Source organism: Camelus ferus, chromosome 5, assembly GCF_009834535.1.
Source record: "Camelus ferus isolate YT-003-E chromosome 5, BCGSAC_Cfer_1.0, whole genome shotgun sequence".
Classification (NCBI taxonomy): domain Eukaryota; kingdom Metazoa; phylum Chordata; class Mammalia; order Artiodactyla; family Camelidae; genus Camelus; species Camelus ferus.
In genome coordinates this window covers 51,305,970-51,327,986 of record NC_045700.1, presented here as the reverse complement: position 1 = coordinate 51,327,986, position 22,017 = coordinate 51,305,970, and the positions used below count along the sequence as shown (strand labels likewise).

Below are 22,017 nucleotides of genomic sequence, written 5' to 3'. Positions count from 1 at the left end.
TAGTAATCCATTTTGTAGATGTACCACAGTCTTTTTATTCATTCCCAGTTGGCTACACAGTTGAGGGACATTTGGGGTTATTTTAGATTTTGGTGATTACAGATAAAGTCACTATAATCATCTGTGTATAGGCTTTTGTGTGAATTTTTACTTTAAGGGATAAAATACCTAGGAGTGGGATTGCTGGGTCATATGGTAAGTGTATGTTTGTTTAACTTTATAAGAAACTTCCAAATTGCCAGTTCCATGGTGGCTGTATCATTTTGCATTCTTACCAGCAGTGTGTGAAAGTTCCAGTTGCATCTTTGTCAGCACTCAGTATTTCTTTGTTTTTAAATCGTAGTTACTCGAGTAGGTGTGTACAGGTATCTCAGTATGGTTTTAACTTGCATTTCTCTAATGATTAATGATGTGAGTATATTTTTAAGTGTTTATTCGCTATCTGTGTATGTTTGGTGTTGGCTGTTCAACTCTGTCCATTTTTAAGGCTTTTTGTTTTCTTATTAGTGAATTTTGAGAGTTCTTTATGTATTTTGGATAGAAGTTCTTTATCAGATATGTCATTTGCAAGTACTGCATCTCAGTCTGCTTGCTTTTTCATTCTCTTAACCTCATTTTTTGAGGAGTTTTTAACATCTAATCAAGTCTAATTTTTAAATTTCCTTTTTATGAATCAGGCTTTTGGTATCATAGCTGAGAAATCTTTTGACTAACCCAAGGTCACAAAGATTTTCTTGTTTTGTTCAAGATGTTGTATAATGTTAGGTTTTATATTTAGATCTGTAATCCATTTTGAGTTAATATTTGTAAGTTATAGTCTAACAATATGTGTTTTATGACTTTGGGTACTTTAAGTTTGTTAAGGTTTGGTTTTTGACACAGTATATGGTTTATCTTGCTGACTCCTTCGTGCATATGTATTCTGTGTGTACTGTTCTTGTGTATCCTGCCCTTGTGGGTGAAGTTATCTGTAAGCGTCAAGATTGTTCATACTGTTGTTCGGGTTTTCTGTGTTCTTTGTAATATTCTGTTTATGTATTCTGTCAATTACTGAAAGAGAAATATTGCACTCTCTGACTATAATTGTGGATGTGTTTCTCCTTTTCTTTCTATCAGTTTTTGCTTAATGTATTTTGAAGCTCTTTTACTGAGCTTATAAAAATTTAGGATCATTATGTCTTCTTGGTGAGTTGACCACTTTATCACTTCATTGTTAAATGTCTCTTCCTTATCCATGATAATATATCTGGTTCTGAAGTATACATTGTCTGATACTACTCCAGCTTCTCCAGCTACTCCAGCTTCTCCAGCTACTCCAGCTTCTTCTTTTTTGGGGTGGGGGAGAAGGGAGAGGTAATTAGGTTTATTTATTTACTTTTTTAGTGGTAGTATTGGGAATTGAACCCAAGACCTTGTACATGCTAAGCACGCACTCTGCCACTGAGCTACACCCTCCCCTCCCTACTCCAGCATCTTTTGATTGATGTTTGCAAATTTTATCTTTTTCCTTACTACCTGTTTACCTGTTATCTATTTACCTATCTGTTTCCTTACATTTAAAGTGGATTTCTTATAGATATAGTATATTTGGGTCTTGCTTTCATATCCACCCCAATAGTATTTGTCTTTTCAGTGGTTTATAAGACCATTTGTATTTAATGTAATTATTAATATTAATATAGTTGGATTTAAATCTACCATCTTGCTAGATTTTGTTTTTTTGTTCTTTTTCTGCCTTCTTTTAGATTAGGGATTTTTATTATTACATTTTTATTTCCGTTATTGACTTGTAATTTATATCTTAGTTTTTTTCCATTGGTTGCCATAGGTTTACAATATGGATTTTTAGTTAGTGAATTCTTATTTTCAAGTCACCACTTCACATACAGTGGAAGTTAAACAGTATATTTCTGATACTTTTCTTCATTATTTACATGCATTTTACTTTTACTGTACTGTAAGCATACAATATATTGCTACTGTTTTTGCTATTGACAGTGTGTTGTCTTTTATAGAAATTAAAATAGTAAAAATGAATTTCATACTTACCTACACTTATGCCATTTCCAGTGTTCTTCATTTCTTTTCAGTTTTTTGGCTGGTATATTCCTTTTGCCTAAGGAACTTACCTTTAACATATCTTGCATTGTAGTTCTGTTGGCATTAAATTTTCTCAGCTTTTCTTTGCCTGAAAAAAAAATCTTCATTTCTATTTCAGTTTTGAAAGATATTTTCATTGGGGATAGAATTTTTTTTCATTATTTGTTTAGTTCTTTCAGCACATGAAATATATCACACCATTGCCTTCTCATTTCCATGGTTTCTGAGAACTTTACTGTTATTTGTATCTTTGGTCCCCTGTGTGTTTTTGTTTGTTTCTTCCCCTTGGCCAGCTTCAAGATTTTCACTTTGTTTTTGGTTTTCAGAAGTTTTGTTTTATAACATCTAGGCATGTTTTATTTGGTACTTATTCTGTTTGGTGTTCCCTGCACTTATTGGATCTCTGTTTTGATGTCTGCCATCAATTTTGGAAAATTCTTGAAGACATTTTCTTTTTAAATATTTCCTCTGCCCCATTTTATTTTTCTATTCCTTCTAGAACTCCACTTGAATGTATGTTAGACCATTTAAAAATTTCTCTCCATTCTAGATTAGTGTTCTATTTCATTTCTAGCCTCTCCTTTTTTTTTTTTCTTTTGGTGTTTCAGTTTGGGTATTTTCTTCTGCTCTATTTTCAAGTTCACTGTTTCCTTCGCTGTGTTGAGTTTGTTGATGAGCCAGTTGTAAATTCACTTCATCTCCATTATCATGTTACTGATTTGTAGCATTTCTGTTTGGTTCTTCCTTACGGTTTCTGTATCTGATGAAATCCTCATTTGTTTTGCATGTTGTCTTGCAGTTTTTCCATGAGAACCTTTAGCATATATCATAGTTATCTTAAATTCCTTACCCAATAGTTCTAGTATCTGGTATGTCTTACTCTAGTTATGTTGTTTGGTTTTACTCCTGACAGTAGGTTGTTTACTTTCTTGCTTTTTATATGTTGAACATCTTGTTTAGGACTGAGAGAAATCATATTTCTTCCTGCACATGGGCCCATCTTTTTAGCAGGGTAAGGGAAGGGCTGATTTAGTCTAGCCAGGAGCTGAATTGGCTTTGGCTTTTGTTGTTGCTCTTACTTTCCTCAGTGCACCACAGGCTTCAAATTTCAAATTTCTCTGGAGTTACATTGTGTTGAAGATGGGGCTGATTTGCCAGAGAGCTTTTTTTTTTTTTTTTTTTAATTCAATGTTTGTCCTACCATCAGCTGTAGATCTTTCCTCTGTACTTGTGCCTCAGAAAAGGTCTCTCTTTGCAATAGACTGCTTTTACTTATTACTCAGTGTTTGTCGGTGGGGCACTTTCTGTTGCTCTGAGTTAGCCTCAGTCTGTGGCAGCTCTGTGACCATGGATCTGAGGGTAGGGCCCTCTTCCCCAGCTTTAGGGGGCCCGTGGTAGTCTGGGATCATAATATGTTCCTGCCTCCACTAGGATAGAGAGTTTTTCTTGCCGCTTCCTCCCAGCTGCAGTAGGGCTTTATTTGTGCTTTCTGGTCATTCAGGCTCGCTGACCTCCTTCAGGATAGAAGGCTTTGTTCTCTAGGGGAGATAGAGTTGAAGAATCTAGTCTGCGCTTCAGCTTCGTCTTTCCAGTGGTGATCGCTGTTCCCTCCCTCAGGTCTGTTTTCAAGTGTCTTATACTACGTACCCCCCATCTCTCTCATGAGTCCTCAGGAGGCCTGTGGAAAAGAGCTTGCAAGTGAGTTTGAATTTTTATTGTGTCTTTGCGTCTCGTGGGTTCTGTGCTTTCACACTGAACCACATTTGGCCTTTAGCAATTCATTAAAAATTTTAGCTGAATTCTTACCTGGCTTGTATCATGCCTGGTATTTTCCTCAGTAGGCAAATGCTCTGGCTCCATCTTTCCTGTAAGGATGGTATTTCTGTAGATTTCAGGTTAATTGGTTTTCCTGTGGACTTAACTCTGATGGATTAAAGAAAACTTACTAATTTGCATTAGTTTGTTGTTGTTGTAAGGATTGGAGCAATGCTCTTTCCAGCTTTCTACCTATCCTAAGCGGAAGCCAGATGATTTGTTTTGTTTTTCATTTTTATCTTGCAAATATTTGTCATTGGTTGACTTGACTGTGTTGTAGACTTACTAGAAGGGGTGTGCTGGCACTGTAAGGGAAGGCAGCCCTGGCTGCTGGATTGCGTTAGGAAAGGTATTACCCTGATCGTTGCATGGGAAACTGCATCCCAGGGAGGAGAATCAAAAGTGTAGTGAAGGAAGAAAGTAAAAGCTGAAAGCAGTAGGCCTGAATATTGCCATGGTGAGCGAGTACTTCAGATAGGCAGGGAATTCTGCCTTTCATGCCAGAGGCTTGCAGGAAGTGTTGCTCTGAGAGAATGCAGTGACCACAGGGTGGTGGTTCAGAAACTAATCCTGTGAACAATGGGTAGGAGCCAAGACCTCTTTTGTGAGGAGCCTGTCCCATCGTGCTTAAGTATAGGCATCTGCTCAGAAATGCTCTGCCTAGTTGAGTCTCACGCTGTATGAATTCATAGTGACTATATACTGTGTATCTTGGAGGATAAAAGTAGAAGACAGAATTCCTGTCTGCCTTGATCTGATGTCATAGATTGATGTTTTAAAACTTAAGTGTTAAAGTTCTTTATATCAATATATTTTCTTTGTAGACATTGAAGAGATTCAGCTAGACTATTTTCTCAAGTAAGTAAGCACTAGGCACTTAGTTAAAAGCCTAATGTCCTAATCAGATGAGTGTAGTTTCAAATGCTGGCTAATATTCTGCCAAACATATTCAGCTTTAAGGGGCAGTTCAACACCAGCCATTAAATGATACTTAGAGCAATGTATAATTAAGTTCAGCATAGATGTTTAATTAATAGTTATTTTTCTTGATGTTATTTTGGATCATTTGGGTTGTTACAATTAAGCCTCTGTTTTGTATGTATTCTAAGTAATTTTTAAAGGGTAACTTTATTATGAGTACTGTTCTTGTAAGCAAAAATTTGTGTTTTATTTTATAGAATTATTCACAAAAAAGATTTATTACCAGCTGTCCACAATATTCATCAAAGAAACACCAAGTCATCATTTTAATGACAACCTGTTCCCACAGTTTCACATTTTCTTGCCTTTGATCCTTCCTAAATTTTTTCTTCTAGATGACCTTCCTCTTCTTCACTTCCCTAATGTTTTCCATCAGCCACTGAATATTAATCTCTCATTGGTCACCTGAATAATTCTTTGTATATCCTTCCTGTCTCTGAAATAGATACCTTCTTGTTTAGTTTCCTTTTTAGCAACTCAGATATTCCAGTACTTTCTGATCTTCAGCAGCATTGTACCAAGTGGCTTTGATACTTTTTGCTGGTTAGATGATATAATTAACCTAATGATAAGGTAAAATTTAAGCAGTACTAGCATTAATCTTATCCTCAAATTGGGAGACTAATAATCAAGAGGATCTCACCTTCTCATTCTTTATTGTCATTCATGAGTATAAGTGGTTTTTTGTTTGTTTGTTTTTACTGGTATTGATAACCAGCCACCATTCTAAATTTGTTTCTTTTTCTCTTATTACTGCATCTGATCCTGTTCTTTTGAGACCATGGTAGTTAGGATTCAGGACCAAAGACTTCCTTCATGTTTCTGTCCAGAACAGTTCTGGCTCCATCTATTCTGACTTCTATTTAGTTTGCAGAAAGTTATTTTCTTCAGTGAGAAAAATATCCCCCAACAAACAGATACAAGCAGACATACACATTGAAATAGTATGTATATAACATACAACACACATATGAATCTGCACTAAGCACACAACGATACATACAAAGATGCATTTTCATTCCAGATCTTGCACACAAATTGTTAGCATAAGTAAAACAAAAAATAAAACATCTGAGTGCCTGTCCAGTAAAAGGTTCAGTCAGTCTTAGGTTCTTTGGAAATGTTTTATTAGGAAAGGGTAAGTGTTCTAGTTACAGATGGAAGAATAGGAGTAAAAGAGAAATAGGTTTTGAATGTTTCTGTAAGTTAGATTCCAGACTAAAAACTTTCACAAATGTTTTGACTAAAGACCATATGGTAAATACCTTTCTCCTCAAATTTGTTGAGCAATGGTATGTGCTAGTTAATAAACTATTGTGGTTTAGTAATTTAATTTGTCTTGTCTTAACCTCTCTAAATATATAAAATAAAGGAAAAAGTAATATTTATATAGGACTTTACTATTTTAAAAATGTCATGTTATTTCCTTTGAAAGGACTTGGCAGGAATGATCTTTTTCCCTCCTCTTTATAATTCCACTGTTTTATTCTTGTTCCCTTTGTGCTTGTACGGTTTCAGATTTCCTTGGAGATAAATCTGAAATTTAGATTTTTGCTTATTCAAGCGTATCTACTTTGAATGTAACTGATAAATCTTTTCTTCAAGAGTTTAATTGTGTCCATACATATTAGAATATTCATGGAGATGAGTATTTGAAGATAATTAACAGTTACTTACCAGGTAAAAATTAGAATATGATCCCCACCCACCACATTCTTGAATAATAAGATAAAGCTTATGTTGAAGTGTGATTTTCATAAGGATAAAATCATGATTCTCATGTAAATATAAAATAAGTGTAAGTCAAACATACGCAACTCATTAATGAAGTTGTCAGTAATTTGTGAGGTATGATTCAATCCCTACAGAGGTTAGTACCTATTAATTAGTCTGTAGAAAGTCAAAGGTACAAGCTCAGCACTGCATGAAAGAACATCCAGTAATACCTTTGCCCATTCCTAAGATTTAGATAGTTTTTCTGACATGTGAATTAATACTTTTTTATAGGAGGAGATTTTGTAAAATTTGAATCTGGATATTAGTGACATACTGAACACTCATATCACTGCAGAATAATAGAAGCTACTTTTTTTTAATGTATTTTGTTTTTTAATTTTTAATTTTTTTTGGTGGGGGGAGGTAATTAGGTTTGTTTGTTTATTTTTAGAGGAGGTACTGGGGATTGAACCCAGGACCTCATGCATGCTAAGCATGTGCTCTACTGCTTGAGCTATACCCTCCCCCCTTAGAAGCTACTTTTTGAAGTTAGATTTTTTTAATTTTTCTTATCTCTCTTTAAACTTTGTATTCCAAGACTGGACTATTGTTATTTAGTGTTTCCCCACGTGATTTTCCAAATTGTTAAATCCTTAAAGGAAGAATCATATTTTAAAATATTCCCCTTTTTAAAAATATAAGTAATTTTTTTCATTTCAAGTACATTAGTTGTTCTCTGTACTTTTGATCTTATTTTTGTTTTTGTTTTAAGATTCCACATTTTAAAAGAGATGCTGTTTGTCTTTCTCCTTCTGACTTAACTCACTTGGCATAATGCCTTCAGAGTCCATCTGTGTCCTCACAAAAGGCAAGACTTCATACCTTTTTTATGACTGACTAATATTCTATCACACACATGCACGCACGCATGCACGCACACATTAATCACAGTTTCTTTTTCCTTTCATCCATTGATGGACACTTAGGTTGTTTCCATATCTTTGCTATTGTAAATAATGCTGTGATGCTGCAGTGAACATGGGGGTCCTTGTATCTTTTGGAAGTGGTGTTTTTATTTCTTCAGATAAATACCCAGAGATGGAATTGTTGACTCACATGGTAGTTCAGCTTTTAATTTTTGGAGGAAACTCTGTACTGTTTTTCATAGTGGCTTTACCAATATGCATTCCCACCAACAGTGCACAAAGGCTCCGTTTTCTCCACACTCTCACTGACACTTGTTATTTCTTATCTTTTTTGATAATAGCCATTCTAACAAGTGTGAGATTATACCTCGTTGTGGTTTTAATTTGCATTTCCCTTATGACTGATGATATTGAGCATCAACTGTATGTCTTCTTTGGAAAATGTGTATTCAGATTTTCTGCCCATTTTTTAATAGATTGGAGGGTTTTTTGTTATTGAGCTGTATGAGGTCTTTATACTTTTTAGATATTAGTTCTTTATCAGATAAATGGTTTCCAAATATTTTCTCTCATTTAGTCGATTGGCTTCTCATTTGTTGATGGTTTCCTCTGCTGTGCAGAAGTTTTTTATTATGATGTAATCCCACTTAATTTATTTTTGCTTTTGTTGCTTTTGCTTTTGGTGTCAGATTTTTTAAAAAAATCATTGCCAAGGCCTCTGGGGAGCTTGCAGTTTGTGTTTTCTTATAGGAGTTTTATGGTTTCAGGACTTACATTCAGATATTTACACCATTTTGAGTTAAGTTTAATTGAGTTTAAAATCTTTTTAATTATTAGTTAACAAGTCAGTTGGAGATCTGTGATTCAAGATTTATCACTCAGCTAGAAATCATAACCAGTATGGTGGTTTTATTTCAAATGAAACACTGGTCAATAACAGCACAAGATTCATTGGTATTTGTTATATATAACAACTTAATAAGGAGCATAAGAATGGTAATAATTTTGAAAATTTTCCTCAAGATGGTTATCCCCAGATGTATAAATTATACTCATTTTATCAAAATTGTTGTTTCAGTATCATTATGTCTTTAGTATGCTAAAAATTATGGTAAAAATGATAGTATATAATGTTATTAAATCAAATTTGGGTGTTTAGTTATGAGGAATTGAAAGACTATACACAATCAGAGTTGTTTTTCAGGCCAGGCTTGCAAACCTTTTTTCGTGTATAGTTGCTTAAAAAGAAACATAAAAATTACAAAAATAAATGAGTTGGATTTTTGTAAAATATAAAAGTTAAATTTTAAAGATCAGATTATAAAAATAGTTCTTTTTTATGGGATAATGCCATTTTCCATCCTAATTTACATGTAGTCTTTTTTTTTCCAATTTACACATAGTCTTAAAATCCAATATGAAAGTAGATAATTTTAAAATTCTGTGTCTTACATAACTATTTTAAAATTAAAGATTATGCATTCCATTTGTTAGATGGAAAAAGCCAAAATTGGTCTTTCTTTTTACTTTGGTATAGTATGTTAAGATGGTATTATGAAGTTGACTTTAATTCAGTACTTTATAATAGTTTAGTAAATTCCTTTTTTAGGCTTAAAATAAGCTCATTGCATACCTATTCTATATTATGTTCTGGAAGAAATGATAAAATACTGTAGAAAGGAGATTTTCATTAATGGGAAATACTGCTTAAGTGGCGTGAACTATTGTAAAATGTTCAGTACCTTTGAAAAATAAAGTATTTTTTGAAAAATCAAATGTTGAGTTCATGGTTCCATCTTCTCCATAAGTAAGGAATTGTTTGATTTTTAAGGAGATTGGCTTTTAAGCTAGAATATGGTTTTTCTATCAGTTAATCACTTAATTAGAGTAGGTGACAATATCAGTAAATATTTGAAAGTTTTGTAGAAGATAGTGAAGAACTGACTATAGTGTGTTTAAAATAATATTCCAATACTATTATGTACACTTGTGTCTTTTTGTACTTTTAGTATTTTTGCTCTAATTCAGTGATTTTTTAATTTGCTCTATTTCTTATTCATTAAGTAGTCACTTACTAAAGATTTTCACAGCTTTTTCTGTAGCTTTGGAAAATACTTCTTTAGAATTTTCAGCAATTGTCATTATTTTGTGTTTTCATGTTTAGAATCATAGGGTGAAAAAGGGTCAGACATAATATATGTGACTTCAGTGTGATATTTTGGACCCTTATTTTCTAACCTTGCTTTTAATTTTGGTGGATTGCTTTAGGGGACTGGTTGTGTGTGTGTGTGTGTGTGCGCGCGCGCGTGTGTGTGTTTTCCCCAAATGGAGGTACTTGAGATTGAACCCAGGACCTTGGGCATGCTAAGCATGTGCTCTAACACTGAGTTATATTCCCACCCACCGTGGATTTTTTTTTTCAAATTATTATTTTTTCCCTCTTTGCCAGGTAATTAAAACATTTCCCGTAAGATAAAACAACTTCCTGATTTATATTGCTCTATGTTCAAACTTTTATACAGATATGCTGTATTAAGGGCTTCTTTAAGAACTGTAACAGAAAGGAATATAGGAAATCTTAGCTAGTATTTTGTAACTTAAAAAGCTGTAATGAGCACTTTAGAGAAAATCACCTAGTATGGGGTTCCAAATTTGTTTTCCACATTGACTCTGAATGTGTCAGTTTTATCTCTCTCTTTTTTTAATGCAGATCATTTGTGTTCTAATGTTTCTGTGCTTTTCTAACTTCCAGAAATCTCTCTGTAGTTTCCTTTTTTAGCACTCTTAATTTTACTTTAGGCCTAAGTTTCTCACCCTCCCACTCCCAGGAAAACATAGTGTCTTACTTTTGCTTGTGCGTTTGAACTTGCTCTTTTTTTTTTTTTTTTCTTGAAATCATATCCCTCTGTGACACTTGGTGTCACTTAGAATGGAGTTGAATTGTCTGTTTCTTTAAACTTGGTTTGTCCTCTTAGAAGCAGTTGTCTGTGGTTTGTATGATGCATTCTGGCAAGTGGTGTCATTTTCCAAATGCATGTGAATAGTTACTTTCCTTTGTAAACAGAATGTACTTTCACTGTGCATTGGGAGGAGGGCTTCTCTTTCCTCTTTAGGATGCCACTCCTGACTCACTTCAAAAAGGTGATTCTTAGGTGTATAGCGTTTTCATACAGTAAGATTCTTTCCTATTATTACAAGATCTTTCTAAAAGTTGTTTCTCTCGTTCTTTTTGAAACATACATTATCCAATAACATAGAAAAAGTTATGGCTGATTTGCCAGCCTCCTCTGCAATTTCTCCTCGCTCTCACTCTCTCAAGTAAAGATGAGATTATTGCAGTGGAAACTGAGATGCTTCACCCAGTAGATAGTTCTCTAAATTGTTAATTTGAAATGGTGGTGGTTTTGAGTCAGTTGACTGTTTAAATTACTATTTTTTTTTCACATAAAGTATCTTAAAAGCTAAATAATACCTGGTATACAATTCTGTGTATCTACATGGCATATCTACTATTTTCACTTTGAATAGCCATTAGTGAATTTTATAAGAATATGGATTCTATAAAATTTTTGTAATGATGGAGAAAATTCACTTTATGCAGGTCTCTGTAATTATGATGTTCCCTTGTTTATGTGTTTTGTGTAAGTAAAAATATCATAATAGCAATAATCCTAGCCAACTTTAAAAAAAATTATATTTAGTAAGGGATAGTAAATTCTCAAATATATTTTATGTCAAATTATATTTTATGGAAGGAAGTGAATCTGTGATATTTATATTTAAATTGATTTTAGGAAAAAAGAACTTGTAAGAGGAGTATTCAGATGTAAATAAACTTTTGCCGTGCATAACTGAATTTTCCATTTGGCTTACTAAACTTGAAATCCATTGCTAATGATTTTAATGTATTCAGGAACTGAAATGTAGAAAGTTTATATAATGAGATTAACCAGAGTGGGTAGAAAGTGACAAGTGCCCTTTATTGGGCAGGTCACAAGTCATATATTAGAGAGAATGGTCCAAATTAAATGTATACAATGACAGCTCATTAAAATTGTGTCCTCTTGGAGCCTAAAGAAACATCAGAGAGAGTTTAATGCGGCTGCCTTCTTTGGCACATTGGGAAAATATGCCTGGAGTGAATTCCTTTAGGTTGACTTCTACAAGTCTGTGAATTTATGGCAGAGCTAAGGCACAGACCTGGAATGGCTGGCTCCTGGCTTACTATCCTTCCATTTGTAATACAACAATGTTTAACCTAGGAAAGGAATTTAGAAATCATTTGGGGTATTCTAGTAAAGCCTTTGACCCTCTCTTCTATTACCACCAAAAGGACAACAACATTTAGATTTAGTTAGAGTATTTTCAGCAAACGTTTTAGAAACAAACCAAAAAACTTTAATCTACTTCTTTTTATGAAAGCATTATACAACTCTCTCTGGAATAGTGCAGAAATAAAAAGCTCACTTACTTTGTAGAAGCATAACTTATTTATCCTCATATTCCCAGCTCTAGAGTACATAGATTCTAATAAACAATACTTCCAATAAATAAATTTAACTTCCACTAAATAATGAATGTTGAATATTATTAAAATGGTAAGTTTATAAGATGCATGATAGCAGTTTTCCAAAAGATTTTTTTCAGTATTTAAATTGAATATTGTGCCAAATAAGGAGAGCAGACTAGAAGAGCAGAAGGACCATTCGTTATGTTTTACATCTGTCAAGTTTTCTCGTCAGTCATCTTTTCAGGAGAGAGTACTCTGGAAATGTTCTCTTTTCAGATATGAATTGACACTCAGTTTAGCTAGTAGTTTATTTCCTCATGGAGTTAATACATACTTTATTTCATTGTAAATATATATCTAGTTAATCGATTGCTAGACATTTTTGGAGCAGGAAAAGCCCCTCCCTGAAATCTGACTGTGTTTAGTTTTCCTAGTGTGGAAGTATCTGTCTTGATCCCAAGAGAGGAGTTGGTGGCAGATTAAATGGTTTCTATGGTCTAACTTCGCTTACTGTTTAATGATTAACATCATGCCTGTTTCTAACAACTAGTCTAAAGAAGTTGCATTAAACAAGAGGGTAAAATGAAGGCCCTCTGTGACAAATTTTTCACTAATGGAAGATGATTTTCTCTTTTCTTTTTATTCTGTTTGTTTTAAATTAGCTCCCATTATTACCTAAACAGGGGAACAGTGAAATTGAGATACACTCAACTCTTCATACTGGAAATAACATTCAGTTGTCTTTTAAAATAGATAAGCATAATAGTTTGCTGTTATTAAACTAACCAAAAGTATAATTTGCTGTTCTATTTTTTTTTAATGGAAAAATAAGAGGCACATGAACTCCCTCTGCTTTCCTGTCATCTCTGCCTCCGGATTTTCCATTTTTCTCTAACCTCCTTGCTTGCTGCCTCAGAAGAGTTACCTTTTTTTTAGTCTGAAGTTTAGAGCTCAGGGTGCCCCTTCTGTCAGTCATTCCCTTCTTCTGTTGATTCTTTATGTTTTTAGTATTTTAATGTCGTATTTAGTACATATTCTTTAAAAAATTCTTTAAAACATGAAGCTTAATAATAAAACAAACACTTGGATACCCACAACCCAACCTAAGAACCCAAATAACAATACCTTGAAACAAATTTGAGTGCCCCTCCCTGATCTCATTTACCTACCCTCCATCCCTTTATACCTGACTTATTTGTGCCTGTCCATCTTTTGTTCATGTTCTCGTTCTGTGTGTGTGTGTATTAAAAACATAAATGAGAACAAGACAAAATTTTTAGAAAAATAGGGAATGTTTGTCTTTTATTATTCTCTTATATTTATTTCTATAGAGTTGCCATTTAAGAATATTATTTATTCCTAAATAATATATTTAATTTCACTTAATTTTGGCTTTATAAAAATAGGATCATGATTTTAGTCTTCAGTGACTTGCTTTTTCTCACTCATCATTATATGTTCGATACATGCTATTCTTGTGGTAGATGTAGTTGATTCATTTTCACTGCTGAATGTTACTCCATTCTGTGGATAAAAACAATTTACTTGTTCTCCTGTTGATGGACATTCGTGTTGTTTCTAATTATTTTGCCATTATGCATGATACTTATAAACAGTCATATATGTCTCCTTATAAATATGTGTAAGATTTTTCTGTTTGCAGAATATTCAGGCATAGGTTATAGAAATGCTCAAATTTTCAAGATAATGCCATACTGTTTTTCAAAGAGGTGTTCTAATTTACATATCCACTTACAGTGTGTAAGAATTCATGCTGCCCAATAGCCTTGCTAACATTTTGATACTGGCTCAATCTGGATATTTATGAGTCATTGTAGCTTTTTCTTTTCTCACAGTGTTGTTGGGTATCAGTGTTTTTCTAGTCTCATCAAATGAGTTGGAGTGCTTCCTGCATTTCTATTCTCTGGAAGCGTTTGTTTAAGATTGAAATGATGGTTTTTGATACTGATTGATTAAAGTATAGTTGATGTACGTTGTTATATTAGTTTCAGCTGTACAACGTAGTGATTTAGAATTTTTATAGGTTATACTCCATTAAAAGTTATTACAAAATAATGGCTCTAAGTCCCTGTGCTGTACAATATATCCTTGTTGCTTATCTATTTTGTACATAGTAATTTGTGTCTCTAATTCCATGCCCCAATCTTGCCCCTCTCCCCTCCCCTGTCCGCGTTGGTAGCTGCTAGTTTACTCTCTATATCTGTGAGTCTGTTTCTGTTTTGCTGTATACATTTGTTTGTTCTATTTTTTGACAAATAGGTGATATCATATAATACGTGTTTTCTCTGTGACATTTCGCTAAGTATAGTCATCTCTCGATCCATCTATGTTGCTACAAATGGCAGAATTTGATTCTTTTTTAATGACTAAGAAATATTCCAGTATGTATAAATTTATACATATATATAAAATATTTGTATATACACATGTACACACATACATATATGTCTGTATATACACACACACCCACACACCACATCTTTATCCATTTGTCTATTGATGGACAATTGGGTTGCTTCCTTATCTTGGCTATTACAGTGTTGCTGTCAACATTGGGATGCATGTATCTTTTTAAATTAGTGTTTGTGTTTTTTTTCTGATTATATACCCAGGAGTGGAATTGCTGGGTTATATGGTAGTTCTGTTTTTAGTGGGTTTTTTTGAGAAACCTTCCTTCTGTTTTCCACAGTTGCTACACCAACTTACATTCCCACCAGCAGTGTACCAGGGTTCCCTTTTCTCCACATCCTCATCAACATTTTTTATTTGTGGTCTTTCTGATGATGGCCATTCTGACAGGTGTGAAATGATAATCTCATTGTGGTTTTGATTTGCATTTCTCTGATGATTAGCAAAATTGAGCATCTTTTCATATGTTTGGCCATCTGTATGCCTTTAGAAAAATGTCTGTTTAGGTCTTCTGCCCATTTTCAAGGTTATGCCAGAGATCTCTTAATCTGTTTTCATTTTTAAAAATTAGTTTTTCTTTTGGTTTTTCTGACTAGGGGATTTCCTTTATCTGTGCATTCCTGTGTATCAATCTGCTGTTCATTTCTTCTATTTTTTTTTAATTTCAGTTATTGAATTATTCATTTCTGATTGGGTTTTTTCTTTTTTCTACTTCCTTGTTAAGTTTCTCACTGTTCATCTATTCTTTTCCCTAACTCAGTTAACATTCTTACTACTAATGCTTTGATTTCTTTATCTGGTAAATTGTTTGTTTCTATCCCACTGTTTTTTTCAGGCTTCTTCTCTTGCTTTTTCAGTTGAGACCAGTTTTTCTGCCTTTTCATTTTGCTTAACTTTCTCTGTCTCTATGAATTTAGGTGAAACAGTTACCTATTGGGTCTTGAAGAGGTGTCCTTATGTGGGAACATTCCTGTACAGAATGCATATTCCCAGTGCCTTTGGTGAGAGCTGGATTTGACATGGATGTGGATTCTGTCTTTCCTCAGAGTGGCCGCTGTCACTTTGATAGGAGGTAGGGCTGGAAGTGGAAGGACTAGAGCTGCAGTCGGGTGTGAGGTGAGGCTTCTTTGCTAAGTGTCCATCATCGCCCTTTCAGGGGTGGGGTCTCATCCCAGTTTGATGGAGAAGAAGCCCTAAGAGTCAGGCTTGAGCTGGCTCTGTTCCCTTTAAGTGTGTACTTTCCCCAATCCCAACATCATGACCCTTGACCCGGAGTGGGGGAGTGCTGAAGCAAGTGGGGTCTTTGCGTACTCTCGGCTTATGTGGCCTGCAGACAGAGGTCTGAGCAGTGCAGTACTCTGCAGGCATCAGCAGTTGTTTCTCTCTCCCTGCTCAGATACAGCCTAAGATCCAGGTCTGCTTTGCCACTTACAGCCAATCACTGCCTACAGCCTCTGCCACCATTGTCTTGTTGTGAAGCTGCACCACAAGGCAGGCAGGGCCACGTGGACTCTCACTGTGTATCGGGGAGTGAGCTGTTGTGGAGTGGCCACCTTAGAGTTCTGGGCTGCTTCTGATGTGCTGCCTGAGTATGTGCCAACAGTGGCTGCTGCTACTCTGGGACCAAGTTGCCTATGCATCTCACAGCTGAGCTTTCTCCCGGTCATGGCACCCCTAGATCCAGTGCCGCCCCCAGGACTTGTCACCCAGTCTGTGGCTTGAACTGCTCACACTCCCCAGGATGGGTCTCCACCCATAAAATCTCTTCTTTCCTCTGCATCTCCTCCCAGGGACACAGGTCCTGACCTGATCTCTCCTCTTCCCTTCCTACCTAATTACATGTGGATCTTTCTTACAGCCTTTCTTGTACAGGAGTCTTTGCCGATTTCCAGTGAGAATTGTTCTACATGCAGATATATTTTTGATATGTTAATAGTGGGGAGATGAGTTCCATGTACTCCTTCTTGGCCATCTTGATTGATCCTTTGTTCTTTGACTTTTAAAACTCACTTGTAAGTTGAATGGGCCTGGCATTTTCTTTCTGGAAAGATTTTTTTAAAGAGAGTTTTTTATGTATCTTAGTTTTTTAGTATTCTTATTATAAGGAGTTATGAACACATAAAAAAGTAAACAATATTACAATTAAATCCGTGTATCCCTATATCCATTTCCAACAACCATCAACGCATGGTCCATCCTGCCCCATCCTTACCCCTGTCCACTTCCCCCAAGGAAGACTTGGGACATTATAGTGAAGGAAATTTAAGACATTTAAGTTTATCTGAAAAGTTTTCTAAAAAATAGCCCAATACCATTATCATTAATAATGATAATAATATCATAAATAATACCTTAAACAATTCCTTATTATCAAAGAGCCACTTGGTTTCAAATATCTAGTTATTTGGTGAATGTCATAAAAGGATTTAATCATATATAAAATATTATATATAAATAATACATTTTAAATTTTATTCATAAATTTATACATAAATTATGAATGCACACAGGATTGATAGATTTGAATCAGGATCCAGATATTGTCCACATATTGTGGTTGGTTTGAGATGTCTTTCCAAGTGGATAAATTTTAAAAATCTTGATGATTTCTGATTTGGTTGATTATTGATTTCTAACTTAATTTCATTGTAGTGTTAGAATGTTATGAGTTATTTTCTTTGAAATGTACATAAAAATTTTCTTTATGACCTGATACACAGTTGTTTTTAGATATTTTTGGCTTGAAAAGAGTATGTAATTCTCTTATTGGTTATGGGATTTTGTATTAGTCCATTAAATTAAGCTTTTTAATCTTAATTTTTCTTTCTCTTGAACATTTTTTTTCCTTGAAGAGACCATGATGTGTGTTTTGTAGGGTTTTTCCTTTTAGTGAGCATCCCTGTGATGTAATTTAACATATTATTCTGCTTTTTCAAATCTTTGTATTTCCATGAATTCATAGTTGGATTTAGACAGGTAATTATATTCATATTTGATTTTCTTTTTCCAAGGCTGTTCATTGGTGTTGATGTTTCTTTGATCATGAGGCTCATAATAGTTACCTTCTTTTTCGTGAAGTTAGTAGCCATTGATGTTCAGTGCCTAGATCCCTTAGTTTATTAAAGAGTTTAAATTGGTATGCAAATTGTTACATCTTTGGCCAGTGGAAGCCTTTTCAGGACCTTTTGGCACAACCCTAATGTCTTGAATGGCTTTCTTGATACCTGGATAAGAAGATGTTCCAGGCTCATCATGTGTATTTCCAGCCCCACACCTGGAATTGGCCTTTTCTCTGAAGATCATTGATTCCTTTAGTGGGAAATGGTATTTGAAGACAATAATCTGGATGCTAGGAGTATGCATTGGTCATTGTTTCTAAACATTTCAGTGGACAGAACTAGAAAATTTATGTTATGTGTGTGTGTGTGTGTGTGTGTGCGTTTATGTAAGATGATAACTTCAGTTCAAACTGAAGACCATAAGGGTAACTTTTTCCCTCTTATATCTTCCTTCTCAAGAATTCTGTTTTCTCTAGGGCATCAGGGATAGCACAATAAGAATACCCTATATTAGTCATTTGCTGTCTCTTCATTAAGTGATTTCTCAATAGCAGTGTTAAAACTACCAGTAGCAGTATGATGACTGAAAATGGAAAGAATCTAGTGATTCAGTTCACTTCATTGATTTGTAAGTGTTCTGTTTTTTCTTATGTCAGTTTTGAAAATTACCTTTTTTTGTAGGAATTTGTCCATTTCTTCTAAATTGACATAGTTATTGACAAGAGATTGTCCTATTCCGTATTATCTTTTAAACCACTACTGTCAGTGTAGCCATATTCTTTTTATTCTTACTAGATATTCATGCCTTTCTTTTCTTCTTGCTTTGTTTTATCAGGACTTTGTTGATTTTATTTTAGTTTTCAAGGAACAAGTTTTGGCTTTATTAATTTCTTAATTTCTCACCTCCTTTCTTCTCTTTTATTTGGATTTATTCTATTGTTCTCCTCCTACCCTCTGCCCCCTAACTTCTTAGGTAGGTCACTTAGCTCATACTGATCAGCCTCTCTTTTCTAACATGAATATTTAAGGCTCTTAATTTCCATTAAGTGTGTTGTTAACAGTTTGTTATAAACTCTAATTATGATAGGATATATTTTTCTCTGGTAGTTTTATGAACTTTTGGTATCATGGTTTTGTTAGCTTTGTAAGGTGATCCCCCCACCCCTCACCAAAGCATTTTGCAGTCTTGGTGATTTCTTTCCCTTCTTATTATTGTTTACATTATAAATTCACATATAGTATGAATGTACCTAGTTTTGCATATTGGATCTTTCCAAATTTTTCTTTCTCTGGAAGTTCTTTCACAAATCCTCCTTATGTTGTTATTGGTTTTTTCCTTTTTTTTCCCCCTAAGTTTGGTTTATTGAGGTATAATTTATATACAGTAAAATTCATCCCTTTCAGCCTACAGCTTTATGAGATTTGACAAACACAAATAGTCATAAATCCTTCACCACAGTTAAGGTACAGAATAGTTCCATCATCCCAAAAGGACTGCTCATGCCACTTAGTAGTCACCCCTTCCACCGTTCTCTCCATGGTGCTTGTCTTTTTATTTTCAGACTGGTTGGTTTCTCTGTAACCTTTGCACTCTAAAGAGTTTTCAGAAAAGTTACAGCTTTGTAGATTACCTGGCTTTTGTTGTTGTTAGGGTAGGAGTGGTGTTCCTTCCATCTGGACACATTGTTTTTCTTACCAAGTTGTTTTTTTTATTTTTTGTTTTTTGTTTTTTTGGTAATAGCAACTTTCCATGTATCATTTTTGCATTAATAATACCATTTGAATATTTTTCTCCCACATAATGTATTTTGTTTTATATTCATGTAAATCTTCATTAAAATTTTATTTAGTGCTAAAATGGTCTCGGTTCATTTTATAATTCTTTTTAAGTTTAGAATTAAAAAAATATCATGTTAATACGTAAGTTTCAAGTTTAATTAATTCTCTGACCTTCACCCTACTTTTTAGTTCTGTTTTTCAAATTAAATATTAGTGTATGTTAATTGAGTTTTACTCTGCTACTAGAGGGCATGTTTTGTTAATATATAATCAAAGGAATGTTAGAAAAACTTTACAGTGTATAACTTTTTGATTGCCAAATTTATTATTCATTTCTACTTATTATTTTAGTGTACGTAGCTAATTTTAAGGCCATATGAAAATTCTTTGCTGAATACATCATTGTACATCAATAAGGAATTGATTTTTATTGCCAAGAAATTATTGATATTTCCAAGTGTTTCACCTGAGCTGATAGTGTGTCTTATTTTTTACAGTGTGGTATTATAATTGGTTTATGATAGCTTATTTCTTAGTAGATATCCACAATTTATTGAATTGATTTTAATGTTGTTATATTCTTTAAATAAATGATAATATATCATCATGTTGGAAACAGTATTGCATATTTTAATCAATTTTATCTCATTAGTTTCACGACATTAATAGTGGCTCACTAAATTTTTTTAACCTTTTTAGGTTATTTTAGTGTCTGCCAATAAATTGACTCGTTATATAGAACCCTGCCAGTTAACAGAAGATTTTGGTGGGAGTCTCACCTATGATCACATGGATTGGTTAAATAAGAGGCTGGTTGGTATATTACAATGAGATAAAATGTTATTACATATAAATAAGATATATTTTGATAACTTTAATCAACTGAAATGTAGATTGTTTTCCTTTTTATAAAAATGAAGAAATATAATGCATACCACCTGATAGCATAATGCTTGAAGGCAAATGCTGTGGAGTTAGGTACTCAGCTATTATTGTTGTTATTAGTAGAAGTATTATAGTCAAAGTTGTAAATTTTTGAGTAGAATAAAAGAGCATAATTTCCTGAGAGATAATCTAATTGATACACCATTTTCAGAGAAGATATTTAGACATCAGTTCGAGTTGAAGAGTAGTTTGACCAGGTTAAGGTTTTCATTTCTGAAAATACATCTTCTTTTCCAGGCCAGACTTAGGAAATATGCTGCTCTGTATAATATAGCATTGTTTAATCAAATTGCTAGGGACTGAAAGAACAACCTTCAAATTAACTTAGTTTAGATTATATGCTAATTTTATTGAAGAATATTGAACTTTTGGATATTTCAGAATGGATAACCAATTCTATTTTCACCATACTTGAACAATGGTATCAGACAAATGAATGTCCATTTCATTGTAAAGACTTCCACAAATCCCTTTTTAGAAATATTTTGAGAAATTATGTTAAAATTATAACTAATTTATTTTTGTAATACATGCTTGTGTGTAAAACTCTTATTATGTGCAACCAGAATGATTAACAGAATAACATAAAGAAATGTTCCATAACTGGAATTAGAGCATTAGAACTGGTCTAGCTAATGTTCATGTAGTTAAAACTATAATTGGTGCAGATGTTTCTCAAAGAAACATAGGAATAAAAATAAACTTGTCTGATTAAGGAATAAAAGTAATTTATTAATGTATTTAAATTTTAAAAATTTATTATCCATTGAAATTATTAATTATTTTAGGAAGCAGTTTTGTCTTCATTGTTTTCGGAAGTGGTTGGTTTTTGTCTTCTGCGTTGTTGTGCTCCAGTGATTGAAGTCATTTAGAGAGGGAACCAGAATCCTGCATGGCTAATTCTATTGGTCTTAGTTGAAAATCCATACATATATATATATATATATATATATATATATATATATATACACACACACACACACACACATACACACATATATATGTATACATATATATCAACTTTTAAGATTATTCTTAATATGTTAATAAAATCTCATACTGTAGGTTTTTGAGAAGTTTACAAAGGAATCTACATCATTGTTAGATGAACTTGCTTTGATTAACAATGGAAGTGATAAAGGAAATCAGCAAGAGAAAGAAAGGTAAATGTGGCTAAGTTACACTTTTGCAAAGCTATGATTAATCTGATAAAAGATGACCTCTATTGTTAAGGCAAGCTGAAAGAACTAAGGTGAGCAAGTCTCCATTCAATCAAACTTACCATACAAAAGTTGAACTAAATTTATTTTTTAATTTTTGTGAATTTGCTTTACATGTAAAATTTACTGATTTGAATCCAAATTTCTTTACAGAAGACTTTTTTTTGATGAATAGTAATATATTTAGCTTTTTCTGACACTAAAATATTTGTTTTGCAAGAAAATGTTTTCAAAATGAAACAGTTTTCTGCCTTTTTAGAGTTTTACTTTGCTTGTAAAGAATATGGAAAAGGTTGCAGCCTGAAATAAAATCATTACAATCTTATTTAAATACATTAGCACTTAAATGCCGATCATGTAAAACTCCTGTGTCCTTGTAAAATATGTGATATTCATGAGTTCAGCTTGGGGAATTTAGTTTTTATGACATTGGATGAAGTATTTGTTCATTTGTATTATCTAAATGTAACTACCTAGATTTATTATTTTATATTGAATTTTTCACCCTTAACAGTTTTCATGCCAGTTCCCTTTCC

At 33.5% G+C, this 22,017-nt stretch overlaps 1 protein-coding gene across 5 annotated transcripts in view; it reads left to right on the top strand.

Annotated features, from left to right (window-relative positions):
• SESTD1 (SEC14 and spectrin domain containing 1) overlaps positions 1-22,017 on the top strand; it is a 122,011-nt gene that overhangs the window by 56,749 nt on the left and 43,245 nt on the right. For all 5 annotated transcript variants that reach the window (XM_032479845.1, XM_032479843.1, XM_032479844.1 and 2 more), the window contains 2 exons: positions 20,016-20,129; positions 21,327-21,424. In XM_032479845.1, the coding sequence (XP_032335736.1) occupies positions 20,016-20,129; positions 21,327-21,424 (212 nt within the window). The remainder of the gene's footprint in view (positions 1-20,015; positions 20,130-21,326; positions 21,425-22,017) is intronic.